The sequence below is a fragment of the Anabrus simplex genome, chromosome 14, assembly GCF_040414725.1.
Source record: "Anabrus simplex isolate iqAnaSimp1 chromosome 14, ASM4041472v1, whole genome shotgun sequence".
Taxonomy (NCBI): domain Eukaryota; kingdom Metazoa; phylum Arthropoda; class Insecta; order Orthoptera; family Tettigoniidae; genus Anabrus; species Anabrus simplex.
The window spans coordinates 90,809,849-90,835,978 of NC_090278.1; the positions used below are offsets into that span (position 1 = coordinate 90,809,849).

A 26,130-nucleotide genomic window follows, 5' to 3' on the forward strand; every position below is an offset into this window, starting at 1 on the left:
AGTAAAATAGTTGTGAGGTGATAAGTTTTTTCGATAAAGGTAAAATAATCTTTTGCGCTTTTCTATAATTTGGTGTCATTCATCACCCCACCATTGCAGACGACAAGGTTGCCATGTTTGAGGGGTAGTAACGACCTTAAAGGGGTGATATATATTGATATAGCGAAATAAGGTATGAAGGAGGGAATCATATGTTAACATATTAGATGGTATTAAAGGAAGTTGAGTCTCTAGAAAATGACGGAAGGTTGTTGCGTCAAAATTTTAAAGCGAACGTACATTACTAATATTTCTGTAGGCAGCCAGAGACTGATTCGGTCTACTTAGGCCATACATAATAATGATGGGAAAATGATCACTTGTAAATGTATCTACTAAGGTATGCCATGTTATGAGCAGTGCAATAGAACTACGACATAGGGTGAGATCCACTGCACTGGGAGGGGAGCCAGGGGGAGTCAACCTTGTAGGAGAGCCATGGTTATGTATTATGAGATTATGATGGTACGTCGCATCTAGGAGGTGGGTGCCTTTCGACGTGTCGGAGTCACTACCCCACATCGTATGGTGACAATTTAGATCTTCTACAAGTATTATCGCCGATACATGATCAAATTGAGAGAAATAGTTTGACCATTGCTTTTCTGAAATATAAATATCCGGTGGACAATAGATATTGATAATGTATATATCACGATATAGGATACCAAGACTGAAGGTATTAGGAATTTGATTAGTAAGTTATAATGGTTGATATAACATATTGTTTTGAACAAGGAGTGTCATGCCTCCAAGTCCTCATCCGTCATATCGTTCGGTAGTGTAACCTTGAACATAAAAATGATGACATGGTAAAAACCATGTCTCTTGTAGAGCTATAACCTAAGGGTTTGTTTGTTGAATAAGTAATTTTAGTTCATGGTGTTTAGATAGGACGCTCCCGGCATTCCATTGTGTGAGAGTGATCATAAAAGGTGAACAAAAAATGCTACACTTGGAGGTCGGCATGCAATTCCTCATCCCACTGCAAGACAAAAGTTTCTATAGCCAAATCGGATCTGGTGCTGTTGGAAAACAAGTCGGAAACAAGAAGCTGGCAACACTGTCACATGCTGCAGCGCATCGGAATGTAACTGAGAAACGTGCATCATCCCATTCTACCGTACCCGCTGTTGCAGCTCACTGAGTAGGCTAGATGGCTGGGTTATCAAACCCACATGCACCATGGAGCTATGGCTCGAATCTACGACAGGTTGTGCTTTTTCTTTTGTGTGTGTGTGTGACGTCAGGTCCCTGGTTTCCGTCGTGTAACCGTGTTTGTAAGCATTACATCCTGTTGTTACATAATAATAGTCAAACACATGACAGTGTGAACCATTCAAATGAATGCATGAGTCGACTAACCACGCAGTGCCCAATCATAACTTTTTTTTTGCTATGGGCTTTACGTCGCACCGACACAGATAGGTCTTATGGCGACGATGGGATAGGAAAGGCCTAGGAGTTGGAAGGAATCGGCCGTGGCCTTAATTAAGGTACAGCCCCAGCATTTGCCTGGTGTGAAAATGGGAAACCACGGAAAACCATCTTCAGGGATGCCGATAGTGGGATTCGAACCTACTATCTCCCGGATGCAAGCTCACAGCCGCACGCCTCTACGCGCACGGCCAACTCGCCCGGTCCCAATCATAACTGGTCCTGTCAAGTGCATATAGGGCAGCTTCTTGATGGAGTACACAAACGGCGAATACGTCAATATGCTTTTAGTGTTGGGTGCATCCGATAACCAAGCTTCTGTTGCTGCTCGTGAGTATGCAGCACTGTACCCTCAAACGCGCCATCCCGATAAGAATGTTTTTCGTCGCTTTGAGCAACGTCTGCAGGAAACCGGTAATCTTTGTCCACAAGTAGTGGACAGAGGTTGTCCAAGGACTAGACGTACTCCACAAACAGAGGACGACATTCTTGAAGCTGTTCACCAATCACCTCGGCAAAGTACCCATAATATTGCAAGGCAGTTCCAGGTACCTCAAACACTGGTTGTTGACATGTTGCACGATGAGAAACTGCATCCATATCATTACGTGTTAACTCAACACCAGTGGCCAGAAGACCACATTCAACGAGTACAGTTCTGTGAATGGCTTTTGCAACAAGCTGAAGATAACGAACATTTTATAAAGAATGTGATATGGAGTGACGAATGTAGCCTCACTCGGGAAGGTATTTTCAACCATCACAACAGTCATTATTGGTCTGACCACAACCCACTTGTCACCCGTGAACGTGGCTTTCAGGGACGCTTTGGTATAAACCTGTGGGCTGGAATCGTGGAAGGAGTGCTTTTAGGCCCTTAACTATTGCCGGACAAGTTGAATGCGCCCCGCTATTGTACGTTTCTCGGCAATACTTTGCCTGACACTTTAGAAAACGTTCCACTTGGTGTTTGGCGAAAGCTATGGTTTCAGCATGATGGTGCACTGCCACAATTTGGAATGACTGTGTGTAACTGGTTAAATGAAGCGTTTCCAGGGAAATGGATTGGTCGTGGAGGTCCAATGTTCTAGCCTCCACGTTCCCCGGACCTTAATCCACTAGATTTTTATTTGTGGGGACATTTAAAGGAACATGTTTATAGTACTTCACCCATGGATGTACAAGACCTAATAGCTCGCGTGCATGCTGCATCGGCAATGGTGGATGCAGGTGTGTTGCGTAGGGTCTGGCAAAGTATGCTCCAGCGAGTGTTTGCAAATGCAAGGGGGTCGCTTTGAATATCTGCTGAGAAGTGAACGTTGCTCGTACGTGTACGTACCGGCTCTGTGAAGATAAGACTGGACGTCACACGTACGTACGCTATGGAATTATTGTGTGTAGCATAATGGGCAATCCAGTGTAGCCTACCTACTGTACTGTATTGTGTTTCCTTGTACCGCATTGGATAGAGACAATGTTACTCTATCCACTATTATGTTTTACGTATTTGCTTTATTTGTGCCATAGACGAAACAAAGTGGTCGTTTATGTATGAAGTTCATGTTATGTTTGAATGTTTAAATAAAAGTAACTGTAACGATAAGATAGAACATAGTGCATTGCATAATGGAGGTGTACACTGGATACAATTTGATACATTAACCGAAAAAAAAAATTGGCACGAACGCGATTCGAACATCGGCGCGTCTGCACAACGGGCATTTATGGCATTACCTTGTCTCGCTGAGCTAATGAGACAGCTCCAGCAGAGCGCCGAGTTCATGCGACCTGTGCTTGGCCACGCTGCACGCTGTTACAGCTCGCATTTCTATTAAACCCATTGGTGGGACTAAGTTTTTCAAGATAAAATTTTGTCGTGCTGACCTCCACGTACGGCATTTTTTGTTCACCCTGTATACACTGTCTCTTAGTTTGTAAAGAGCATGGGACACATGGTGATTATCTCCCATAAGTTGTATAAGTTTATTGGTGATATCATTTTGTATATGAATATGTTGGCGTTGGATTTTGTCTAAGAAAGGTGGGTGGGACACACTCTCAGATACATTGCGAGCTCCCATAGCAGGAGGTACAGACGGGGCTGTTAATGGGAGGTGGACGGCAGAGAAAGGGATTGATAAACTGGTGCCGGGGGACACGGAATAAATTTAAATAACCATCGCGGTTATAGCCTGGGGCAGGTACAGTCCTAGGATGATGGGTAACAATTTGAGTAAGTTTTCATTTTCTTGGTTGCTCTACGGGCATAGGAGATGTAGCCCTAGGTAGAGGGGGAAAGTGTTGCTGATGTCGCGCAGGGGAATAACCTTGGGATTGAAGCTTAGACAAAGCTTCATTGAAGGATATATTCTCAGTGCTCATGATTTTCTTAATCTGAAGCTGATGTTGTTGTTCGGAACATGCTGCAGTACCAGTTAGATGGGGACCTCGACAATGAACGCATTTAAAGAATGTTTCTGTACAGTCATCAGTAGAATGGGAGAGTGAGCAGTGTCCACATCTGATGGTATTTGCTCGACAATTCTTGTCTCTGTGGCCATACTTTTGGCACTTTCAGCATAGTACAGAAGCAAAAATAAACGGTTCAACTTCCATATAAACACTGTATAAGGAAACATGTTGAGGTAGCGACTGTCCACGAAATACCACTTTAATGGAGCCCGTGGGTAGATATTCTGTACTACCTTGTTGTGTTACACGACGATTGAGGCGTTGTACGGATTTGACCGGGATCGTTGATTTTAAGTTTTTTAGAATCTCGGAGTCTGTAAGTGTTTGTTCAACATCACGGATGATACTCACACGCATAATATTTGAACTTGGTATATATGATTTAATTTTAAGAGTAGTTAGAATAGGATTATTTAAGAAGTCATTGGCTAGCACAGCATAGGAGAATTCAATCTGAAGTCGGTTACATCCTTTTCAGGTAATAGATTTCGCACTTAAATTATTTTCATGAAATTTGCACCTTAAAGCCATTGGGTGCAAATGACCATGATTCCTCATACACAAATATATGGGCCATGGTGTGTACTTGGATACGTTTCGGGTACAACAGGAGGACTTAAATCAGTGCAGTTTCAATCATTGGATCCTGCCAGATTTTGAGAATCAGAATTTGAGGATCGAGCATGATTAGATAGTGAGTCATCTTCATCCATACAGATTTCTATTTCCTGTTCAACCTGTAGTTGTGAAGGATCAGGCAATTCGTCACCTCCACTATGCTCAGCCATGTTACACGCACCACACTGGTAGTATAGTTATAGTAACACGCTATTTAGCACACACCACACTACATTGCACTCGACTGTAAGTCACCTGCAAGAGCACGCACTATACAAAGCAACCGTTCCGATTCGCTGTCAAGCAGTAACTTGTGAAGGTTTGAATGAATACTTCACCCACGCAATTTTATGACTAAGAAGAGCACACCTAGCGGCACAACGATGTGTTTCAAGAGACCGAGCGGAAACCAGTTTCACAACCAGCGAAGCTTTGCATTTCCCAGCCTTGTATAATAATGTTAGCAACGCTGTTGATGAACAGAATAGCCTACGCCATGCGTCTTTGGTAATGGCTTTTCAGCAGCGCCCAAGAAATTCCTAAGAAGAGGAAGAAGAAGACAGTCGAGCTCCAGGTGCAGACTGAGAAGCGCCAGAATTGCAGCCAATGTAAATAACAAACCAGAGAATGCAACAGCCGCACTTTTGCTATTTATTGGTGGAATCAAAGAGAATATTGAGTTACAAGGTATGCCGCTGTTGCTGCTGGAAGGAAGACTAATCTGCAATGCTGGAGAGTGCATTAAATCTAAATTCGTATTTGTGGTACTGGTGTAGTAGAGGTATCTGTAGAAACTCTTACTAAAATTCTGTTGTTGTAATTAGGATAGGCTTAATTGCAATTTGGCATTGTGAAGTTCTTGTGTATTCCTTTCGATATTCAGTAATTAACAGCAGTTTTTAACCTGTTAGGGGTTGTAGGATAAAAATAGAGTATGACTAAGTAGTATTGTAGTGCAGTCGTATATTAATTACCTTATTGTCGTGTGATCTTTGAGTACTATCCCAGACAATATATACCTCCGTTCATTTATTTTTTGCAAATAAGATTTTTATTTTTTCCGTAAAGAATGGCTAAGGAGTGTGAGTGTACGAACTGTGGGTGTGGCGAGGCATTGAGGAGTATGAGGGAGGAGTTGGAGAGTTTGAGGGAAATAATTAAGATTCTCAAAGAAGACAGGACTCCCTCAAACAATGTACAGGTTACAGTAGGTGTACATGAGGGAGGGGAAGGAAAGGGGGGTGTTGTAGAAGACAGGTGGTCTAATTTTCTAAGGGGAAGGAGACTGCAGGCTAACGGCTCTATTTAGGATCAAAATTCAGGACAGGTGTCTGTGCGAAATCGGTACGAGTCACTCCCGGTAGAACAACAGAGGGAAGATGAGGGACAGGGAACTGTTGCTAAGATGTGTGGAAGTAGGAGGAAGGGAAAAGGTAGGAAAGGGAAAAGTAGAGTAGAGGATAGGAAAAGACATGTGGAACAAGGTCATTGGAAAGAGAAAAGGGAGGAGGAAGTAGCTTCTGCAGCTATCAGGAAAGATAGGGCTGACCAGGAGGGGAGGGGATCAAATGAGGTGAGTAGGGTTGAGACTCTGGTCATGGGGGATTCCATCGTTAGAGAGGGAGGACAGAAAGGAGAAGGTGGTAGTGTTTTATGTTGGTACCAACAACGTAAGGCAAGCTGATATAAGTACCAACATAGTTGGAAACATGTGGGATCTGGTAAATGCAGCACAGGTGAATTTTAAGAAAGCGGAGATTGGTATGTTCCAAGCTGTAAGTGGAGAGATGGCGTGGAATGACATCAGTAGACAAATAAGTTTGAGTGGCGTCTTTAAAAGTAGGAAAAATCACAATATGAAGATAAAGTTGGAATTCAAGAGGACAAACTGGGGCAAATATTCATTTATAGGAAGGGGAGTTAGGGATTGAAATAACTTACCAAGGGAGATGTTCAATAAATTTCCAATTTCTTTGAAATCATTTAGGAAAAGGCTAGGAAAACAACAGATAGGGAATCTGCCATCTGGGCGACTGCCCTAAATGCAGATCAGTATTGATTGATTGATTGAGTTGTACCACTATTACAGCCCATAAGCGATTTATTAACTGGATAGCTTACCATGATTACCTTGCTGGTCAGGAACCTTTTTTCTTCTCTTGCCTTGTGTTATTCGTGCATTGAAGTTGTTGATAAAATTCTTCCACTCTTCACCCATAGGTAAAAATATTGCAAATATAAGTAATAAAGAGCTCAAAACTCGCTACTTTGCACTTGATAAAGAATAAAAACTTCTAACCTTTACTTCATAGCTTCGAACACGCTGCGACGAACTACTTTGAAGTTTGAACCTGCATATCATTACCGTACGGCAGCATGTAGCATTGGCGCAAACTGTCCCACATTAAACATTACTGCCACTATGGCCATTCGGCCGCAGTACACGATTTATTTATTAAACAATACTTACTGTCGGAAGAGGATTAGGCGAAATATTCCACATGAACTCACTCGGCCGGATTTTTCCAAATTGGTGAGACAGAGTAGGATCGTATGATCCTGGACAATGTACTTCATTTAACAGATTCACGTGAAAGTTCTACTGAGGATTCTGAACAATTGTAATTCCAATGTTGCATAACATGTATGTCATAATGTTCAGAAAAGTGAAGGTCGAATTAATAAATAAAGGAACACCATCTTTGTTGACATCTAAACACCTCTCCTCTGTCAACGTCTATGCACAGTCGATATTAAGAACAATTAAAATAATTACTACTACAATAATTTCTCCGCCAATCTTCTTTCAGTTTTGAAGGATTATTTGTTATTTATTCGTTTTCTTGAGAATTTACCATTCGTACTGATTTAGAACAGAAATGTATATTTATCAGTGTAGTAGTCTATCGTCCGCCTTAGACCGGGACTACATTCATGTTTTTCTTCTTGCCGGCTATTCTTCCAGCCAGAAGGATTAAGTGCAGTGTCAGTATACATACTACTTTTTCTATATAAAAAGTATGTTGCCAGTTTTATATCTTTCCAAAGAGTGAGAATTCGGGTTTCCCCGACTGCAGTGTAAGATTTGCATTGAAGTTGGTATTTATGTTAGCTTGTTTGGCATCGGAATTTCCACCTTCAGCTGTTCGTCATGTGATTTTTGGTTGGAGGTGAGCGGAGATTGAATCAGCTGATACAGTATTATTCATTTTCTGTTTCTGTCGTGGATTGATGCGGATGATTATTGCGTGAGGTAGAGCAAGATTGTCTGCTTTTGTTGTTTGGACTTAAGAGTAATTTGTTTCGTAGACAGTTTGTTTAGTTGATGCCTTGTGGGAAAATTAGAAGATTTTGGTTTCTTTATAGGTTATTGAATTCCGATCCATTTGAGTTTTGTTCTCTGTGGAAGATGCTGAACTTGGAAAGAATTCCTGATCAAGTGGGTTATTTGGTCATTACCGAAGATGGTGCAGTCATAGCAGTGAGTAGTTAAATTTAATGTGTTATGCTATTTAGTCGTACTTTTGTATTTTTACTCTCCGATGTTTTGGGTTTTGCAACCTCTCTGGTCAGCACTTTTCTGAAAAGTATTCTAGTTTTGATTGGTGACTTGCTTAGTAACAAGACGTGACATTTTTATGCTGTGGAGATTGACTCTTGTAATCAATCATTCAGAATCTTCCAGAGTCCTCTTTTGTTGTTGTTGACATTATCGTTAATATACCTACATTCTGAGAGTAATAACATGAAAGTAGCGAGTATGATTGCTGTACGAACAGGTGGGAACAATGACTTCAGAGTACGTGGGATGAGGAGATAAAGGCTAAGTTGTGTGCGTATTAACTGACTTTGGTGGTGGGGTCATATGAGCAAATGGAGGAGGATAGGTTACCTACTGATAGACTGTGTTATGGTGAATAAGAGAAGTAGACCAAGGTTACGATAAGAAAAGCAGACCGTTGCTAGTTCAGAGGCTTGCAGACTGAATGCTGAGAGGCATAACAGTCCACTGCTGGTTAGTCACTGCATCCCCAAGTAAAACTCTTCCCATATGTTGTCTTTCTTTCACTGAAGTTCATTCACGAGGGCCTTATATGCTGGAGTGGTTACGAGCAAAAACTTCATATGTAACTTTTCCACATAATACATAATGTGCGATGTGATTGAACTTTTAATTGTGTGTCAATTAATATAGTGTAGAAGATGAAGTGAAAAGGTAGACATATTAATAGTTACTACTTCAGTTGTTGTGTGTCAGTAATAACTTTGGGTGAATTGTAGTGATTAGCATAACCTTGTGTACGCTGCACGACAGTAACTAGATTATAATTTTACCTTCCGCAGCCCAGTACTCTCTACATTTGGCTGTGTGCGGAACAACTGTCATTTGTTTACACGTTGGGGAAGGATGTTGTCAAGGGGTGCTCAGTGTTATACTGTAACTAGAACTAGATTGAAGAAAAAAAAAAAAAAAGTTAAATATCGTTTCACTGAAACTTCCGTACCCAGTGTGCGAAAGTGAGGTTAGAGATCAAAGATGTTGTGACTTGGACGACGTCACCTAACCAAATACAGTAGAGACAATACACGACACTGAGCGAGATATCGAGGGACAGCTATTGGAGCTCACTCTAGCGGATAGACCTGAACGGTACTGATTCTGTCATAAGAGCACGTGTATTTTTGTGTGAAGTTTTTGGTGTTATTTATGCGTTTTCAGTGAGTTGACATAATTAAATAGTAGTGTGTGTCATTCCTTGATATCTCCTCTCAACATGAGGGGAAAGGTATGTGCTGTGTTTGGCTGCAGTAATTACGAAGTAGAGAAAAATGCGCGCTCGTTCAGGTTCCCTCGTGACAAGAACATGTAAGTAATATTGTGTTTGCATATATATTCTTCCAGTGACAGAGATTTTTATAGTACTTCATAATCTTCTGACCTGCTCGACCCATGTTTTAACAGGCTTAAAATATAATACGCATATTGTATTGTATAGTGCAGCAGTTAACCTTCAATACCGATGTGTTGTTGTAGGTGTGATCTGTGGGTTTTGAAATGTCACAGAAGCGATTTGGATAAAGTGTACAAGAAAGAAGGGACGTTACGCTTGTATAAGAATTATAAGATCTGTTCAGATCATTTCCAGGCCAGCGACTTTAAAATTCCTCGACTATACAGCCAAGGGTATGTTACATTTTTACTCTAATTGTACGTAAATATTCCTCAAAGCATCACTATCGACAACATTTTCAAACTTTTCTTTCTTTTATCCCTCTTCTCAGATTAAAGCCAGGATTTTATAGATTTTCTTTCTGTTAGTAGGCTTCATGTTAAGAGGAAAATTGTCCAGCTATTAAATGTTAATTCATTGCATCATATGTGTAAGGAATGTGCCGATATTTTTATTGACAAATGTCTTAATGTGATGATACATTGTTTTTAAATGAGGATAAAAGACAAATCCAACCGTAAGATTTCAGGCAGGTATGCTAAAGCTAAAAAAGTAATGCATAAATGATCAAGCCATTTCACAGCAGTCCATTTCACACCTTGTTTATATGTCTAATTTCAGTCTTTGAATAATAACCTTTTAAATAATTCTTCATTCATTTATCCAGAATTGCTTTAGCAACTTCGAAGTTAATATCTCAATACCACTTTCTTTCTAGACGTAATTTATTTATCCGTTTCCGTATATACATTTCCATTGATATTTGAATTTAGCGCGATTTGTTCAGGTCAAGTCACTAGGAGCGCCACCGTCGAATTGCCTCCCATTTTAGCAAGGCGAAATCCGTAAGTGTCGTGTATTGTCTCTACTGTATTTGACCTAACACGCGGCAGGCTTGCCGACTTATTCATTCTTAGTGACAAGACTCTTGGTTAGGTCTGGGCATTGACAAAACCATTGGCCTGTATATGTTAGACAAAAATTAGAAGAAGCGACAGTAAAATTGGCGATTCTCTTATTTTAGCAAATAAGGCAGCCCTGTACTTGTACACAATGTGAGCTCTATTGGTGACAATACGTAGCTTGGCCGGCGGGTAGGAATACAGCATGAAGATTGACCGGCCAATAGGAACACAGCACATGGTCGCATTCAGCTGATTTACACAGTCTCTGTTTTAAGTCTTTTATAAGTAAGAATACTTTTAGGGGTGGGATAGTGGGTTTCTGTCAATCATACAGGAAGGATATCATTGCACATAATTTTTATATGATTTTTATCATCCCTAAGTCTGCACATCAGGTACGGAAGTGGCACCATAGTTTCCTGATTGACCATGGGTGGTAGAAATAAGAAATAACTATGACTCCAAGAAAATCTGAATGTGGAACTTGTAAAAAGTACTTCAGCACATGTTCACTCTAGCCGGCCTAAAACAGGGCGAGTTTCATATAATGAGCAAGGCTAATTGTAATCTCACATGGTTATGCAAGGAATGCAAGAAGGTGATAAATATTTCTCTCCAATGAGAAGATTTAATCAAACAGTTGTTAGAAAAAATGGAACTAATGATAAATAACAACCGAAATTGAAAGAGCTGGGAAAGAAGGCAGATTACTTGCCAGATACTGTAGCAAACAAACTCGATGCAGTAATGGAGGACAAGATAAATAAAGCATTGAAAAATGAAATGTCGTATGGCTTTTAGTGCCGGGATATCCCAGGACGGGTTCGGCTCTCCAGGTGCAGGTCTTTCTATTTGACTCCCATAGGCGACCTGCACATCGTGATGAGGATGAAATGATGATGAAGACAACACATACACCCAGCCCCCGTGCCATTGGAATTAACCAATTAAGGTTAAAATCCCCGACCCGGCCTGGAATCGAACCCGGGACCCTCGGAACCGAAGGCCAGTACGCTGACCGTTCGGCCAACGAGTTGGACATAAACCATGTTAATAAATGTATACACCAAGATTTTCTGCTGCTACCTCACTAATTATTCCTATGTTGCTTAAACATAATCCATTATGCGAGAGAGACTAAACCGTACTCCACATCCTCCAGTTAAGTTCCATGTGGGCAGGTAGCAGAAGTGGTTCTTGTTCATCTCTACTCCTCATAATCACCCTCCTCCGGTCCAAGCCCCACTGCTTTATGTTGTTCTTAACGAAGTCTATCCCATGTTAAGAATGTACAGTCCTAATTTAAAACTACCGCTACTTGATATCGTTATGGAGTTGGTACTATCATTTGCTCCAGATTGGTAAAAACAATTAGCTTCAGCTAGAACTCAAAAGAAAATATTCTAAGAGGTCTAAATGAGGAGGAGATGCCACCTTAACCTATAAAACTCTTTAGCTTCAGTAAAGGAGCTCCAGCAACTCCAAATACTTGCTATACTCAATAACACTAGAATACTTCAAACCCCAGCTGCATGTGTATGCTGGAAAACAATATCACTATCGTCCTCCCTTCTAGACAAACACTTAGTGCAACAAAAAAGTTCAAAAACATTCCAGCTTACGAAAGACACCTATAACAAAAAATCCCTCTCCTGGAATTCCAAGATCAGACATTATAATACAGTAGTCAAGCCTGAAGCCCTGTATGCTGCAGAAACTCTATCTATAACTATGCATGGTCCAACGGAAAAGTTAGAGATAAAGGAAAGGAAAATTCTAGGCCCCAAATTTCATAATAACGAACTTTCACACATCCGCAATGAAACTCTGTATAGGAAATCAGAAAGGATTTCTGACACAATAAGGAAAAGGTGAATTGACTTCTATGGCCACATCCTAAGAATGGATCCGAAAAGGATAACTAAAAGAATCTTCGACTATTTCCGTAATAAGAAAACCAAGCCGAACTGGTTTAAGGAAACTGAGAAGGACCTACGAGAATTCCAAATTACAGAAGAGATGCTTGTAGATGGATCTGCAAAGAAAATAACCAAAGATAAAATGAGGTTTCAGGACAGGGTGAAGCCCAAGCGACTATACAGAATTTCTGAAGAAGAGAGGAAGGCAAGATCTGAAAGAATGAAAAAGTACTGCGAGGACAGGAAAAGACGACTCACTAACCATTGATTGATCTATCGTACCCCAAAGAGGGTGAAACGGACAAGAAGTAGAAGAAAAAAGTTTCAAGAAACAACTCTTGATTCGATGAAACAACAAATTCATTACAAAAGATCTAACAAATACCTTATAACTACAACAGTATAATTTATTTCAGTATCATATAAGAATTACCCACCCAGCATTTATGTTAACAATTATGGAAATATTTTAACAAGACAACTGGTAACAATTACCTTACAAGATCCTCTCTCAAATAGAATTTTGAATAGAACTTTACAGAAAATGCATATCCATATCATAAGGCATGGTCATCACAATGAAACCCATAATTAATTAATAACTGGTTCTGAAAAATACACAAAAATTGCCATTTACCATTTCTTTTATCATGACTAGTTGAAACAACACTAATATCTTCAGAACACCATAGCTTACAGCATTTACAAAGACCCACACCCAGATTTGCTATCCTGCAACAAATTCCAATTTCTACAGGTATAGATCCCAATAATGAGCAGCTGCTATCATGTTACAGCAAAACTATTCTCAGGTCTTACCATTCATTACCTTAATTAAAATGGAAACACCTATTATAATGAAGAATAAAAATATCTCCTCTTCATTCTGGGTATCAGTATTTATAAGAAAGATCTTCCATCATTTTTTGATGATGCTGTATTCTCTGGTGTGCATTCTACTTTTAAGTTTTTCTTCCCTAACATAAATCATATTACCTCTTTATTTCTTTCCTTTTCAATATGCACTTCACTAGCAATAAACTCTTGAATATAATTTTCTGTTTCACTATAATTGAAAAAGGGAGGGGTAAAGTGATCTACCTCCCAAAATGCATCAAATCCAACTTTCTTCCAAAATAATCGTGCCAATGCCATACTGTGTTGCGTGAACTATGTCCAGAAGCTCTTATTTTTAAAATGCATCAAGAGATGTCCATGACCTCCTTGCACAATGGTGAAAAATCTTCCTAGAGATGTAGAATGGAAAGTGAAGCTAGAATAAAACTAAATAATAACACAACAGTTTTCCCGATTCAGATGGCAACTTACCTGTCATACAAAAATGCACAAAACGCTGTAAATAACACAATGTAGAAGATGTCAATAATGTTATTACAACTGAGACCTTCACGACCATACAAGGTATTGGATATGGGGAAAGAGAACTTTTCATTTTATTTTGATGTCACCTCAAACTTGGAATTAGTCTACAAGTGACCATTCTGGTGCAGCCTTTTTTCACAAGGCAACTAGTAGCCTGTGAGATATTTAGAAGTGCTTAAACCAGGTATCACCATCAATTTTATGTTTACAAGACAGTGAACATTGGTCTGCTTCTAAAAAAAAAGAGCTGACGCTGGTACTGTGCTCCAAGAGGAAAATAAGTTTTTGAAGAAAATCTATGTGCCCAACAGATTTAGATTAGGTTATACCAACAGCTTGGACTGCGAGGACTTAGATGATTTCAAAACGAATGTGTTTATAAAAGCTTCATTACATTACTCTTTAGTTTACCTATATCGATGGTTTCCAAGACAGTAAATTGCTTACAAAAAAAGTGTTCATTGCTTATTGCCAGACAGTTTTTCCACAAAATATTCCTTTATCACTTAGATCACTCTCCCCTTTCATTCTTCAATTCTTATTAATCATAATAATAATAATTACTTTGAGGTACACTCAAACTTTTAAGAGCTCAATCATCTAACTAGTTCCACAAAACTGAGGCACATGGCACAATATGCTTCAAGAATAGCAACCACCCCTTACTGATGAAGGTAAGGACATTCTTTACTGTAGAATGAATGTATGAACTCTTAATGGCTGTCCGGTGCCTTGGGGTCTTCCTGAGAGTTGTTCTCATACAAAACTGACATCAATCACCATAACCACAAAGACAGATACGAGCGAAAGCTAACCTCAATAAAGCATTGTTCCAAAGGGAAACAACGAGACCATCGAGAATAATGGATTCTATCAGTAAAGACGACAACAGAATCCAAATGGAAGATTCCACCCACTTCCTCGACAGCTTCAACAACAGAATCACTCCAATGAAGTACAGACGACTGCTGTACCTTTCATGTCAGGTGAAGATGAAATAAAAGGAAGAACAGTAGAACAGCCATGGAGAAATTTGGTTGGTAGTAGAAGGTCAGTTGACAAAGCACATCTCACCGGGTGAGTAGGTCATGCGGTTAGGGGCGCACAGCTGTGAGCTTGCATCCGGGAGATAGTGGGTTCAAATCCCACTCTCGTCAGCCCTGAAGATGGTTTTCTGTGGTTTCTCATTTTCACACCAGGCAAATTATCTTAATTAAGGCCACGGCCGCATCCTTCCAACTCCTAGTCCTTTCCTATGCCATCATCGCCATGAGAGTCCTATCTGTGCCACTGCGACATAAAACCACTAGCAAAAAAGAGAAAAAACCACATTGGAACAAAAAAAATAAAGGCGAGTTGAGAGCCGCAGACAAAACCACTTGGTTATACCTGGGAAAAGTACAAAGCAGCACAACAGAAGACCAGGTGAAAAAGAAAAACGTAACTAAACAACAAATTACAGGCAGAATAGTCTGCAAAGAGCTTGAGACTCGCAGACACAAAAAGCCATTAAAGTCGGCCTCTATTTGAATTCTTGGAGGTGACATCAAAACCAGACTTTTGACCAAAGGGAATATTGGTGAGGTGATTTCGTGATTAATACAGTAGAAACAAAGGTAGCTCTTTTGAATAGGACAACAGGAGACAACTCCATGGGATACTCCTAAGAGAACGCTGACACACTAACGAATTTTGTGCTACTTAATTGGAACGTGGAAGGGTTAAAGACAATAACTTCTTTTGTGTCAAATAATTTTTGGGCCTGTTTCGATATAGTGATTGCTACAGAAACATTCTTGTCTGATCACACGAGTTTCCCCACACATGTATTGTAGAAATGCCTTAGCTACTACTAGGGGCAGAGGAAGACCCGAGGGGGTAGTCTCATGCCTGTCACCCGGCGGCCCCGGGTTCAATTCCCGGCCGGATCAGGGGTTTTTAATTGTAAATGATTAATATCTGGGGACTGGGTATTTGTGTCGTCCTTACGGTTCCTTTCCTCACATTTAACACTTTACACTTCTGCCATTTCCAAATACATGCAGGTTCACGACATATGGTGCAAAGTAGGGGTAAAAGATCTGCTTAGATGATATAGATGTTGATTCTCAAAGAGAATCTGAAATATTTGTTCCGAATGAGTTAATTTATAATACCAATATAAATGGTCCTTTATTGGACATTATAAATTTTCCAGCTAATAACTCATTCCTGGTTGCCATATCATCTGATGGCCAAGCAGGCATCAATTTTTGGTAATGAGACAAAGTCTCTCATAGTGCATTGGCACTGCCGGTGGCTACAATTAGCGTACACAGTGGCCTCCACGGTATGCACTGGCCAGCGTCTTGGTAGGTGTGCTAGGTACCGACTGATGAGCCCAGCCTAGCACACAGGGGCGAAACGCTGGCAACCAGGAATGAGTTAGCTGGAAAATTTATAATGTCCAATAAAGGACCATTTATATTGGTATTATAAATTTACTCATTCGGAACAAATATTTCAGATTCCCTTTGGGAATCAATATCTATATCATCTTCAACAGTAGTTATTTCACCTTTCTGGAATTGTGGTGGAATTAAAAATCACATTCCAATATTTTAACGGTAGTGTAGTCTGATTTTACAACTTGACGATTTAAACCCGCTGGAGACCTGTCATATAATCAATTAATCAATACTGATCTGCATTTAGGGCAGTCGCCCAGGTGGCAGATTCCCTATGTTGTTTTGCTAGCCATTTCTTAAATGATTTCGAAGAAATTGAAAATTTATTGAACATCTCCATTGGTAAGTTATTCCAATCCCTAACTCCCCTTCCTATAAATGAATTTTTGCTCCAATTTGTCCTCTTGAATTCCAACTTTATATTCATATTGTGATCTTTCCTACTTTTAAAGACACCACTCAAACTTATTCGTCTACTGATGGCCTCTCACGCCATCTCTCCTCTGACAGCTCAGAACATAACATTTAATCGAGCAGCTTGTCTCCTTTCTCCCAAATCTTCCCAGCCCAAAATTTGCAACATTTTTGTAACGCTACTCTTTTGTCGGAAATCACCCAGAACAAATCGAGCTGCTTTTCTTTGGATTTTTGCCAGTTCTTGAATCAGGTAATCTTGGTGAGGGTCCCATACACTGGAACCATACTCTAGTTGGGGTCTTACCAGAGACTTATATGTCCTCTCCTTTACATCCTTACTACAACCCCTAAACACCCTCATAACCATGTGCAGAGATCTGTACCCTTTATTTACAATCCCATTTATGTGATTACCCCAATGAAGATCTTTCCTTATATTAACGCCTAGATACTTACAATGATCCCCAAAAGGAACTTTCACCCCATCAACGCAGTAATTAAAACTGAGAGGACTTTTCCTATTTGTGAAACTCACAACCTGACTTTTAACCCCGTTTATCAACATACCATTGTCCACCGTCCATCTCACAACATTATCGAGGTCACGTTGCAGTTGCTCACAATCTTGTAACTTATTTATTACTCTATAGGGAATAACATCATCTGCATGGCAGTGAACACAGTAAATATTCATAGAATGCAAAAGAGTGTTACAATCAAGAATTTCTGAAAGATATATAACAAATTCCAACTTATAAGTTTAAGAAGTTCCACTTTTCCACCACTTTAAAATGAAATCTTACGATTTTCCTTAGATTAAAATAACATTCATTTATTTTAAAATTGGTCTGTACAGGTTTAGTTTTTTTATAGAAAACATCTCCAGCCGTGATCTTGATTTACAGTTAAAATGCACAAAACACAGGTCATATAAGTAAAACACAATTAACCACTTGTATTAAAAACAACTTGTTCTTGACAAGAGGAAAGGTCAAAATATCTAGTCCTTGGCTTTTTCTTCATTGTCACTATTTGACATCTATTGATGTGGAAGATGCGTTATACATAAAATACCACTTGCTAAGACAAAGGGACCTTAACGTGTCTTGATAAATAAATGAAACTAGTGTACAGCTATGCAAATTTTTGTAATGTAATTTGTGAATGAAAGGGGTTATTTTCTTGTCAGATGAAATGGCCTTTAATTTCCTTTGTGTATTAATCAATGAGCAAAACTGAAGGCAACAGGAACTCCAAGCTAGAATTAAGAATGCAAATAAGGCATTTTACTGCATGAGCCCTGTATTAGGCTCCAAGTTTTTAACAGGGAATGAAAAATGATTATCTACAATACAATCATTCGACCAGTACTTCTGTATGGTTCCAAGACATGGAGTATAACCAAGAAAGAGCAGCAGCAGTTGCAAGTCTTTGAGAATAAAGTTTATAGAAAAATATTAGGTCCATGCTTGGATCCTATCTCTCAATGCTGGCAGAAAATATCTAATTATGAGATTTACACCCTCTCTCAACAATACACTATAATGGGTGTGATAGAATCCAACAGACTGCGCTGGGCTGGACATGTACTGAGGATGCAGGATAACAAAGCACCAGTAGATCTATACAAGGGATCTCTTAATGGGAAAAGACTTTCAGGAAGACCCCGAAGCACCTGGAAGAAGGAGATCGACAAGGTATGCTGGACCCTCCAAATTGATAAGTGGGAAGAGCTGGCTCAAGATCGAAGAGGATGGAAGAGTATTGTGAGATCGGCATGGGAACTTCACATCCCTCAGAAGCCTACGGAGTGAGTGATGAAATGTACTGATTGTGTTCGAGATGTCAAGCAATTCCCTATGATGTTGTTGCGTCCAAATCTGCAAAGGAGAATGAAATTTTGAAGCTCGATAATGGAAGTGATCTGGCTGTCGTGATTAATAAGACTTAAGTTTAGTCATGGCTGACTCACACCAGACCTTTTACTCTGTTCAAAGCTGCTTTCCTTCTAGTGTTGTATTTGTGTGAGCCAGCAAGGTCTGCATGCTTAGTGGAGAGAGGGGGAACAACTGCGGAAGAAGGTGGAGGGGAAATGTTCCGTCCAAGTGGGGGAAAATTCTTCCTTCTGTAACCTGTTTTGTTATTAATGCCAAGTAGGTTTAACAAGGAAGGTATTTAGTCAAATAAAGGATTCCTATCTTCTACGTTTATTATTGCAGAACTTGCCCAGGAAAATAAATAGTTTCTCTGTTATATTCATGAGGCTCCCTTTCTTCACTTTTTTATTACTTCCAGACCTTGTTCTGTGGAGGTATACTTATGCCTGGAATATTCCATGTGGATACTCATAACTGAGAATTGTCGGTGTTTACGGGCATTTACGTGTTCCGCGTATCTAGTTGGGAAATCTCATCCGGTTTGTCCTTCTGCAACCACACTTCGGAAATCTGTTAATTTCTCGTACCCTTCCCACTCCCCGGATCTCACGCCCCCAGATGCCTATGCATGAGACATGGTGAGAGAATCTGTTCTTTGGTCACATGACCCACACAGGAATGTTCCTGAATTTCAAGAGAAGATAGTCATTTTTGTGTCCTTGTAACAGCCTGTGTTCATCAGCACGTTCGACAATGTACAGTATCACCTAGAACAAAGTGTGAGACACGAGGACGCTGTACTGTTACAGTTAGATACTGTATGTGTCGCCATCATTTCCCCCTGTGGGTGAGGGACGCAGACAAAGAATACACCTGCCTGTCATAAGAGGTGAGCAAGGGATGACTACACTAGAACCATGAGACTACTTGTGATTAGTACCATTATGTGCGGAACACAAAGGGTCTGCGTTAGTTGCGACTAGCACCCCCTTGCAAAGAAAATCATGGGTCTACGTTATCTAGGAGCAGTACCATTATGCGAGGAACACTACGGGTCTGGGTGTTGTTTGTGATAAGGATAAATGTCATCGTGTGCATTCCACTGGTCGGTTCCACTGTGTTCAGAATGGGTGTGCATTACCAAAGAGTAGTACCAATATATGAGGAACAGCATGGGTCTACGTTGTCTGTGATCGGTACTCTTGCATGAGGAACACCACGGGTTTGGCTGGTGCCCGTGATTAGTACCACTAATCAGATCAAATATTAGATGGATGGCTTTTCCGGCGTTTGCTCTATTAACCAGCGTTTCGTCTTAGGTCTGACACTAAGTGGTCTGCATTGCCTGAGAGTAGTACAATTATGTGAGGAACACCATGGGTTTCTGTTGCCTGTGGACGTTACCATAATGTCTGATACATTGTGGGTGTACATTGCCTATGATTACTAACATTACGTGAGCAAACACCATGAATATATGTGGCCTGTGATTAGTTCCACTAAGTGAGAAACAGCACGGGATTACTGACACCCGTAATCAGTCATACTATGAGTAGACCACCATGGGTTTGTGTTACTTGTGAGCTGTGCCATTGTGTGAGACATACCATGGGTCTACATTACCTCTGATTAGTACCATTGTGAGGGGCCATTGTCCTGGATTTTGGACCCCTTTGGACAAAAAGAATCATTGATTCAGAATTGTGCTTTGGAAGCAGTCCCTTGGTAATACTAACTGTTCAGTATAGTTTCTGGGAGGATGAGGCATTGCGGGTCGGATCCACTGATTGTTTTAAATTCATATTAATACTTTCATTCTTCATCACGTTTCCAATTCCAGTCACTGGATGAATTTTGAACTTTTAAATTGTCATTGCATTTTGTCTCATTTTGTACCATTAGGGGCCGATGACCTAGAAGTTAGGCCCCTTTAAACAACTATCATCATCATCATTTCCAGTTCAGGTAGCTGATATTAAGAGAAGAAAAGCTCTGGCCAAAAATTTAATGACGAATTTGTCCCATTTATGGGGGGGGGATCGCTCTGTTTTGTTGCCACTGTAAATAACAGTAGTATCCAATCGGATATATTTGGTTTTCCTGTATGAAGCTGAGACATGGACTCTTCGTGCTACACACTTGAAGGAAATTAATTTTTTTGAAATGCGGTGCTGGCAGGGAATGTTGCATATACCTTAGACAGCATTTTGCACCAATGATTCCATTATAAACCAGCTCAACCATAGAATCAGATTATCAGTATGTAAACAAAGAGTTTATAAATTCTTTGCACACACTCTGCAACGTGGTAATGACAGCATAGAAATACAGGATCATTTTTTGAAATATTCCCAGCAAGAGTGATTGTGGACGAGTTTCCACTCGATGATCGAACATGATCAAGAATATAACTGGGTTTAACGCCTTTGGTTCAGCACGTCTGGCCGAGGACCACAAGAGATAGAGATAAGCGACTCATTGCCTCCTCAGGGATCACAATCCTCAGAACTGAAGGAACAATAAGAGAAAGACGTATGGCTAGACGAAATTAAAAAAACAAACTATTTAACCTATCTGACAAGACCAGAAATTAAAGCTTATAAATGTCAATAATCAGGCTTTTCCAGTAATTCGGCACCTCTTTGGTCCCGAGAGGCCCATGTTACTGAGGTTACTCCACACCAGAGCTATAAAGAGGAATGTAGGTGGACTACAGAGACATATGATAGCAGTAACTAGACATAACTCGTAGAAAATGACACGTTAATCTAATCATGGTATTGTAAATCACGTGCCCAGCCGTACGATTATTGTGTTGTACACATACTAGACAATCCTTATAAATCTTTACTATTTTAGTGACGTAACTTTTGAACCAATAAAAGCAAACATGTGAACTACAGGGCGACTGTGGGAAAAGAGTTTAGTCCACCTGCACCCAGACACAACTATACCCTTCCCACCATATTCCGTGCCGTTCATGAAGCGTGTCCTTTCTAGTGCTGTTGATTTCATTCCTAATGGTGGCTTGGAATTCAACCATTTTCTGCAGTCTCTTCCTCTGTACTCTCCCATTACGATAGCCTCGTGGGAAGAAGTCTGAAGGTATTAGGTCGTGTGATCTGCAGAGACCACACACAACTTCTTGAGATTAGGCTTGCTGTAAGGCTGTAAGACACATGGTGTGCTACTGAATGCAGTAGATTTTAATGATATTGGAATTTTCAGCAGCTCAGTATCTCCTGTTTTGCCTGCTGATGTAGCTTGGCAGGTGGAACCATGCCTCATACCTTGAATCATTGACAGCAATGCATTCGTTTTTCCATATCTGGTTTCTTCAGTTCCTGCACTGCATGCTCTTACGCCCTGAATAGCCCGTTTCTTGGCTTAATTCATGCTGCAGTTTCTTTGGTGTGTTCACTGAAAAAAATGAAATGGAGTATGGCTTTTAGTGCTGGAAGCATCCGAGGACATGTTCGGTTCGCCGGGTGCAGGTCTTTTGATTTGACTCCCGTAGGCGATCTGCGCGTCGTGATGAGGATGAAATAATGATGATGAAGACAACACATATAAAAAGCCCCCATGCCAGCGAAATTAACCTAGGGGGGTTAAAATTGCTGACCCTGTCGGGAATCAAACCCGGGACCCCTGTGACTAAAGGCCAGCATGCAAACCATTTAGCAATGGAGCTGGACGGTGAGTTCACTAAATATCCCTGAACATTAACACAGGCTTGACTCGTAGATTTTTGTCTCTTCCAATATTGCTAAAGACCCCCTGTGGGTGGGGGGGCAGTAGAATAACACCCACGGTATCCCCTGCCTGTTGCCAGAGGAGACTATCTATAAGCAAGGGAACAGGAAGGATTGCAACAACTATCGGGGTATCTCATTGATTAGTATACCAGGCAAAGTATTCACTGCATTCAACTGGTAGGCCTACAGCTTTCTGTGGAATTGGAATTTTAATTTTTTTTTCTCTATTGGCTTTACGTCACACCGACGCAGATATATCTTACGGCAATGATGGGACAGGAAAGAGCTAGGACTGGGAAGGAAGCGGCCATGGCCTTAATTAAGGTACAGCCCCAGCATTTGCCTGGTGTGAAAATGGGAAACCACGGAAAACCATCTTCAGGGCTGCCGACAGTCGGGTTCGAACCTACCATATCCCGAATACTGGATACTGGCCGCACTTAAGCGACTGCGGCTATCGAGCTCAGTAATTTTAAATGTTAGTTAAGCAGCTTGTCTCCTTACTCCCAAGTCTTTCCAGTCCAAAGTTTGCAACATTTTCATAGGTGGTGGTATTCCAAACCTCCCCGCAGTGTTCGTAGGGATTGGGAGGGCATATGACTCTGTTGATGGTGATTCATCCCTCGAATGGGGATGCTAAGCCTTGAATAGATGCTTTGGTGTTTTACGACAGTAACAGCCTATTTGCCGACACAGGGTTTCACCTTTCCCCTTCCTCACAGTCTCCGAAAATCGCAATAGTAGTTAATGGGACGTAAGGCATCTAACATTATACTTACATTCCATGTCCGGGAGACACATTAAATTCTTCCTCTAGAGAATTCTGCATCTTTTATCCCTCGATCTGTGGCAAGCATAAGATTTTCCTGGGTACAGGCGTCATTCATCTCTCAACATATGAGTAGGTGTTGCAGAGTCTGGATATCTCCACAGTCACATCTTGGATACACTTGGACACACCTGTTCTCATCCGGTTTAATGACTTCCAGATGATATAGGACAAACGGTTTCCACTACTCAGTTGTTCTTTAGGAGTAAACCCCTCTGGCAGTACTTGTTTCCAGAGTGATATGTGATACAAATTCTTATAATTTTGTTAAATACCACGTATTCAATACAATAATTCAATACAATACAAGTAGATCTTCAATATGGACAAAGAAGATGAAATTTATAACCTGCAAAGAGTGATGTGTGTCGAACTTCTGGTTTGATAGAAAGGGGTACTGTTCTATTCATAAAGCTCTTCCTGATAAACAGAGATTACCCTTTCATGGCATTTTAACCATTTACTATGCAATTGTAAGCAGACACTGGTACTAGAATTACTTCCAGTTACATCGTTTTTCAGTCATGGTATGGAAAGTGTAGGATTAAGTATACATTGCATAAAGACGAAGTATGATGAAGTTTGGAAGTTTAAATGAGAGTACTGGGGCTTAAAAAGGAATTAATTTAGAACAGACCTCAGACAGACTTCAGTTATGAAGTTGGTAGATTTAAAGGGTATCCATTTTGTCCCTCTGAACGCATGTACCTGTCATTGCTTTTATCGTTTGTGTATCTTCTTGTCCTTCCTAGCTGCATCTATGATATTTAATTTCTGCTGTCCACTAGATATTTTATATATCAGAATCTTTGTACAGAAAGTGAAATTGCTGATTAATTCTTATCTTAACAATTAAAAATAGGAAAGAATTTCCACTAAATTCTTTCCTATTTTTAATTGTGTAATTCGTCAATACGGAAATGAAGATTATAGATTACGATAATTCTTATTAGTCCGGTTTCTTGTCACAGATTTTTCTGAAGAATTTTCTTTTGCAGAACTAGGAGAGCAAATGTTTATTTATTAGTAATGGAAAGGCACAAACAAGTAACAAGTCATGCATAGAAATTTAGGAACTCAATAGGATAAGCACAGTAACAGCGGATGTGGGAAGTGGGAGCAACAGAACAGGGAGACAAAGACAAATACGTAAACACAGAATAAGAAGAAAGCTTGGTAATGTAGCATTTTCCTATCGATAAGGTATATTTAGGAATAGGGAGAGGGGGGAATGTAAAAATAATGCAAAAGAATACCTGAAGTAGCAGAGAGGAAACATCCTCCCTCTGTGCTTGGCAGGGAGCCACAAACCCTCCCTCCACAAGAGGTTTCTTACCCATAGAAAAATTAAAACCAAGACTGTGTAAATATGCAAAATCGTGACCATTTTTTGTGATGCTGTTGGTCGGCTGTGATGAAAACATTATTATTATTATTATTATTATTATTATTACAATTTTGCTTTATGTCTCAGACACAGTTAGGTCTTACGGCGACGATGGGATAGGAATGGCTTAGGAGTGGGAAGGAAGCGGCCATGGCCTTACGGTACACCCCAGCATTTGCCTGGCGTGAAAATGGGAAACCACGGAAATTGATCTTCAGGGCTGCCGGCAGTGGGGTTCAGACCCACTATCTCCCAGATGCAAGCGCACAGCTGTGCGCCCCTAACCGCACGGCCAACTCCCCCGGTATGTGATGGAGACAAGTCTCCGATAGAGATAGATGTCTAGCTGCAGGGTTGCCACATTCCATGAAAATGAGAAAATCAGCCAGTTTGAAACTGCCTAGGCATGTGCCAGTCTAATGCTGGAGGTGTAGAGGTGATACTAGATGCCTGTAAACGCTTTTCAGCAGCTAACCTGGGCCTTATGCCCCCAGATTCCCTTTGCTTGCTGTGCAATTCTGGGTCGAGTCCAGTGGTCTTGTTCCAAGAGTTGTTCACTATTCTGTGCAGAAGACATACTGTTGGCTCAGCAAGAAAAAATTCACTAATTCAAGTACTGTCCACTTCTGAATATTGAATGCGCTACTGTGACGTGTCGTTTATTGCGCTGACATTGAAAAGCCTTGTATAGTATTTTATGATGACTGCAGGCTGTGCTATGTTAGATTTGTAACCTCTCTTTTGCCTTCTCAATAAGTAATTTTTACGATCTTTGCCAGGGTGCTCTTCTGGTATGCTTCCCTTGTTACAGGGAGCATCAGAGGAAGTTCTTAACACCTTAAAACTAGACCATCTCAACAACACATAGCAGCAACTTGTGTTGGAAGTTACTGCTTGACATGCTACCTTCCTACAACTGGGGAGAAATTCATTGTTGAGAAGCTGCAACTACAGGAAGTGGTCGCCATCCTGTTGCCAGCATGCTAAGTGGTCGGAGCGTGTTGCATATCACATCCACCTTCGAACTTCCGTTGGTGCGTGCGGTACCCACCATGATGCAATTTTGCGCAGTTTCAACTCTGTCCGCAATATCCTGTGGATGGTGCATTTGTCATTGCAATTTGCCCTCCCTGACTCCAGCAGCGTCCATAATCTGTCTTCCTCCAGGAGCTCTTCAATAACGGCACGCGCCATGTCGGTCCGCACACTGACAGGTCGTCCAAGTGTTGATCGTCACCGATTGCATGATTGCCATCGTGCTACTGTATGGTATGGGAGGGCATTATTCCCAAGGGCTTCCACTAATTCGTTGTGACATTCTCTCGCATTTCTTCTCTGAAGAAAAGGCATTTTGAGGTGTGCACGCTGCTCAACACGGCCTACTTCCATCTTGCACGTTGCTCGCCACTCAACGTATTTCACAGCACTCTCTCTGCTACTGCCAGCAATCACAGAAGTACCTGTCATTGTGAATACACACTATGCCTGCATAGCTCCCTCGCAACAAATAAGTTTGTGATGTGCTTACATATCTGAAAAAAAGCAAAATAGTTGCAAACACTTTTTCCCCAATCGTCATATATTTGTGGAGAGTATAGAATTGGAAAACAAACTCTGACATCAGGAAAGAAAAAATGAATTGTTAATATTTCGGCTAAAATGTATTCTTCTCCTCGCAGAAGTTTGGCAACCA

General features: G+C 40.6%; 2 protein-coding genes across 3 annotated transcripts in view; one reads left to right on the forward strand and one right to left on the reverse strand.

Annotated features, from left to right (window-relative positions):
• The window catches only part of LOC136885229 (uncharacterized), a 30,294-nt gene extending 23,377 nt beyond the window's left edge, over positions 1–6,917 (reverse strand). Inside the window, exon 1 of one of the 2 annotated variants that reach the window (XM_067157694.2) lies at positions 6,697–6,917. In XM_067157694.2, the coding sequence (XP_067013795.2) occupies positions 6,697–6,784 (88 nt within the window). In that variant the 5' untranslated portion in view covers positions 6,785–6,917. Of the gene's footprint in view, positions 1–6,687 lie in introns of both variants that reach the window. The other variant, XM_067157693.2, reaches the window with a different exon arrangement.
• An 802-nt stretch (positions 6,918–7,719) lies between these two features.
• Positions 7,720–26,130, forward strand: part of Lamtor4 (Late endosomal/lysosomal adaptor, MAPK and MTOR activator 4) — a 40,083-nt gene continuing 21,672 nt past the window's right edge. Inside the window, exons 1-2 of the mRNA XM_067158268.2 lie at positions 7,720–7,819; positions 7,933–8,047. Coding sequence (XP_067014369.1) covers positions 7,976–8,047 — 72 coding nt within the window. The 5' untranslated portion in view covers positions 7,720–7,819; positions 7,933–7,975. The remainder of the gene's footprint in view (positions 7,820–7,932; positions 8,048–26,130) is intronic.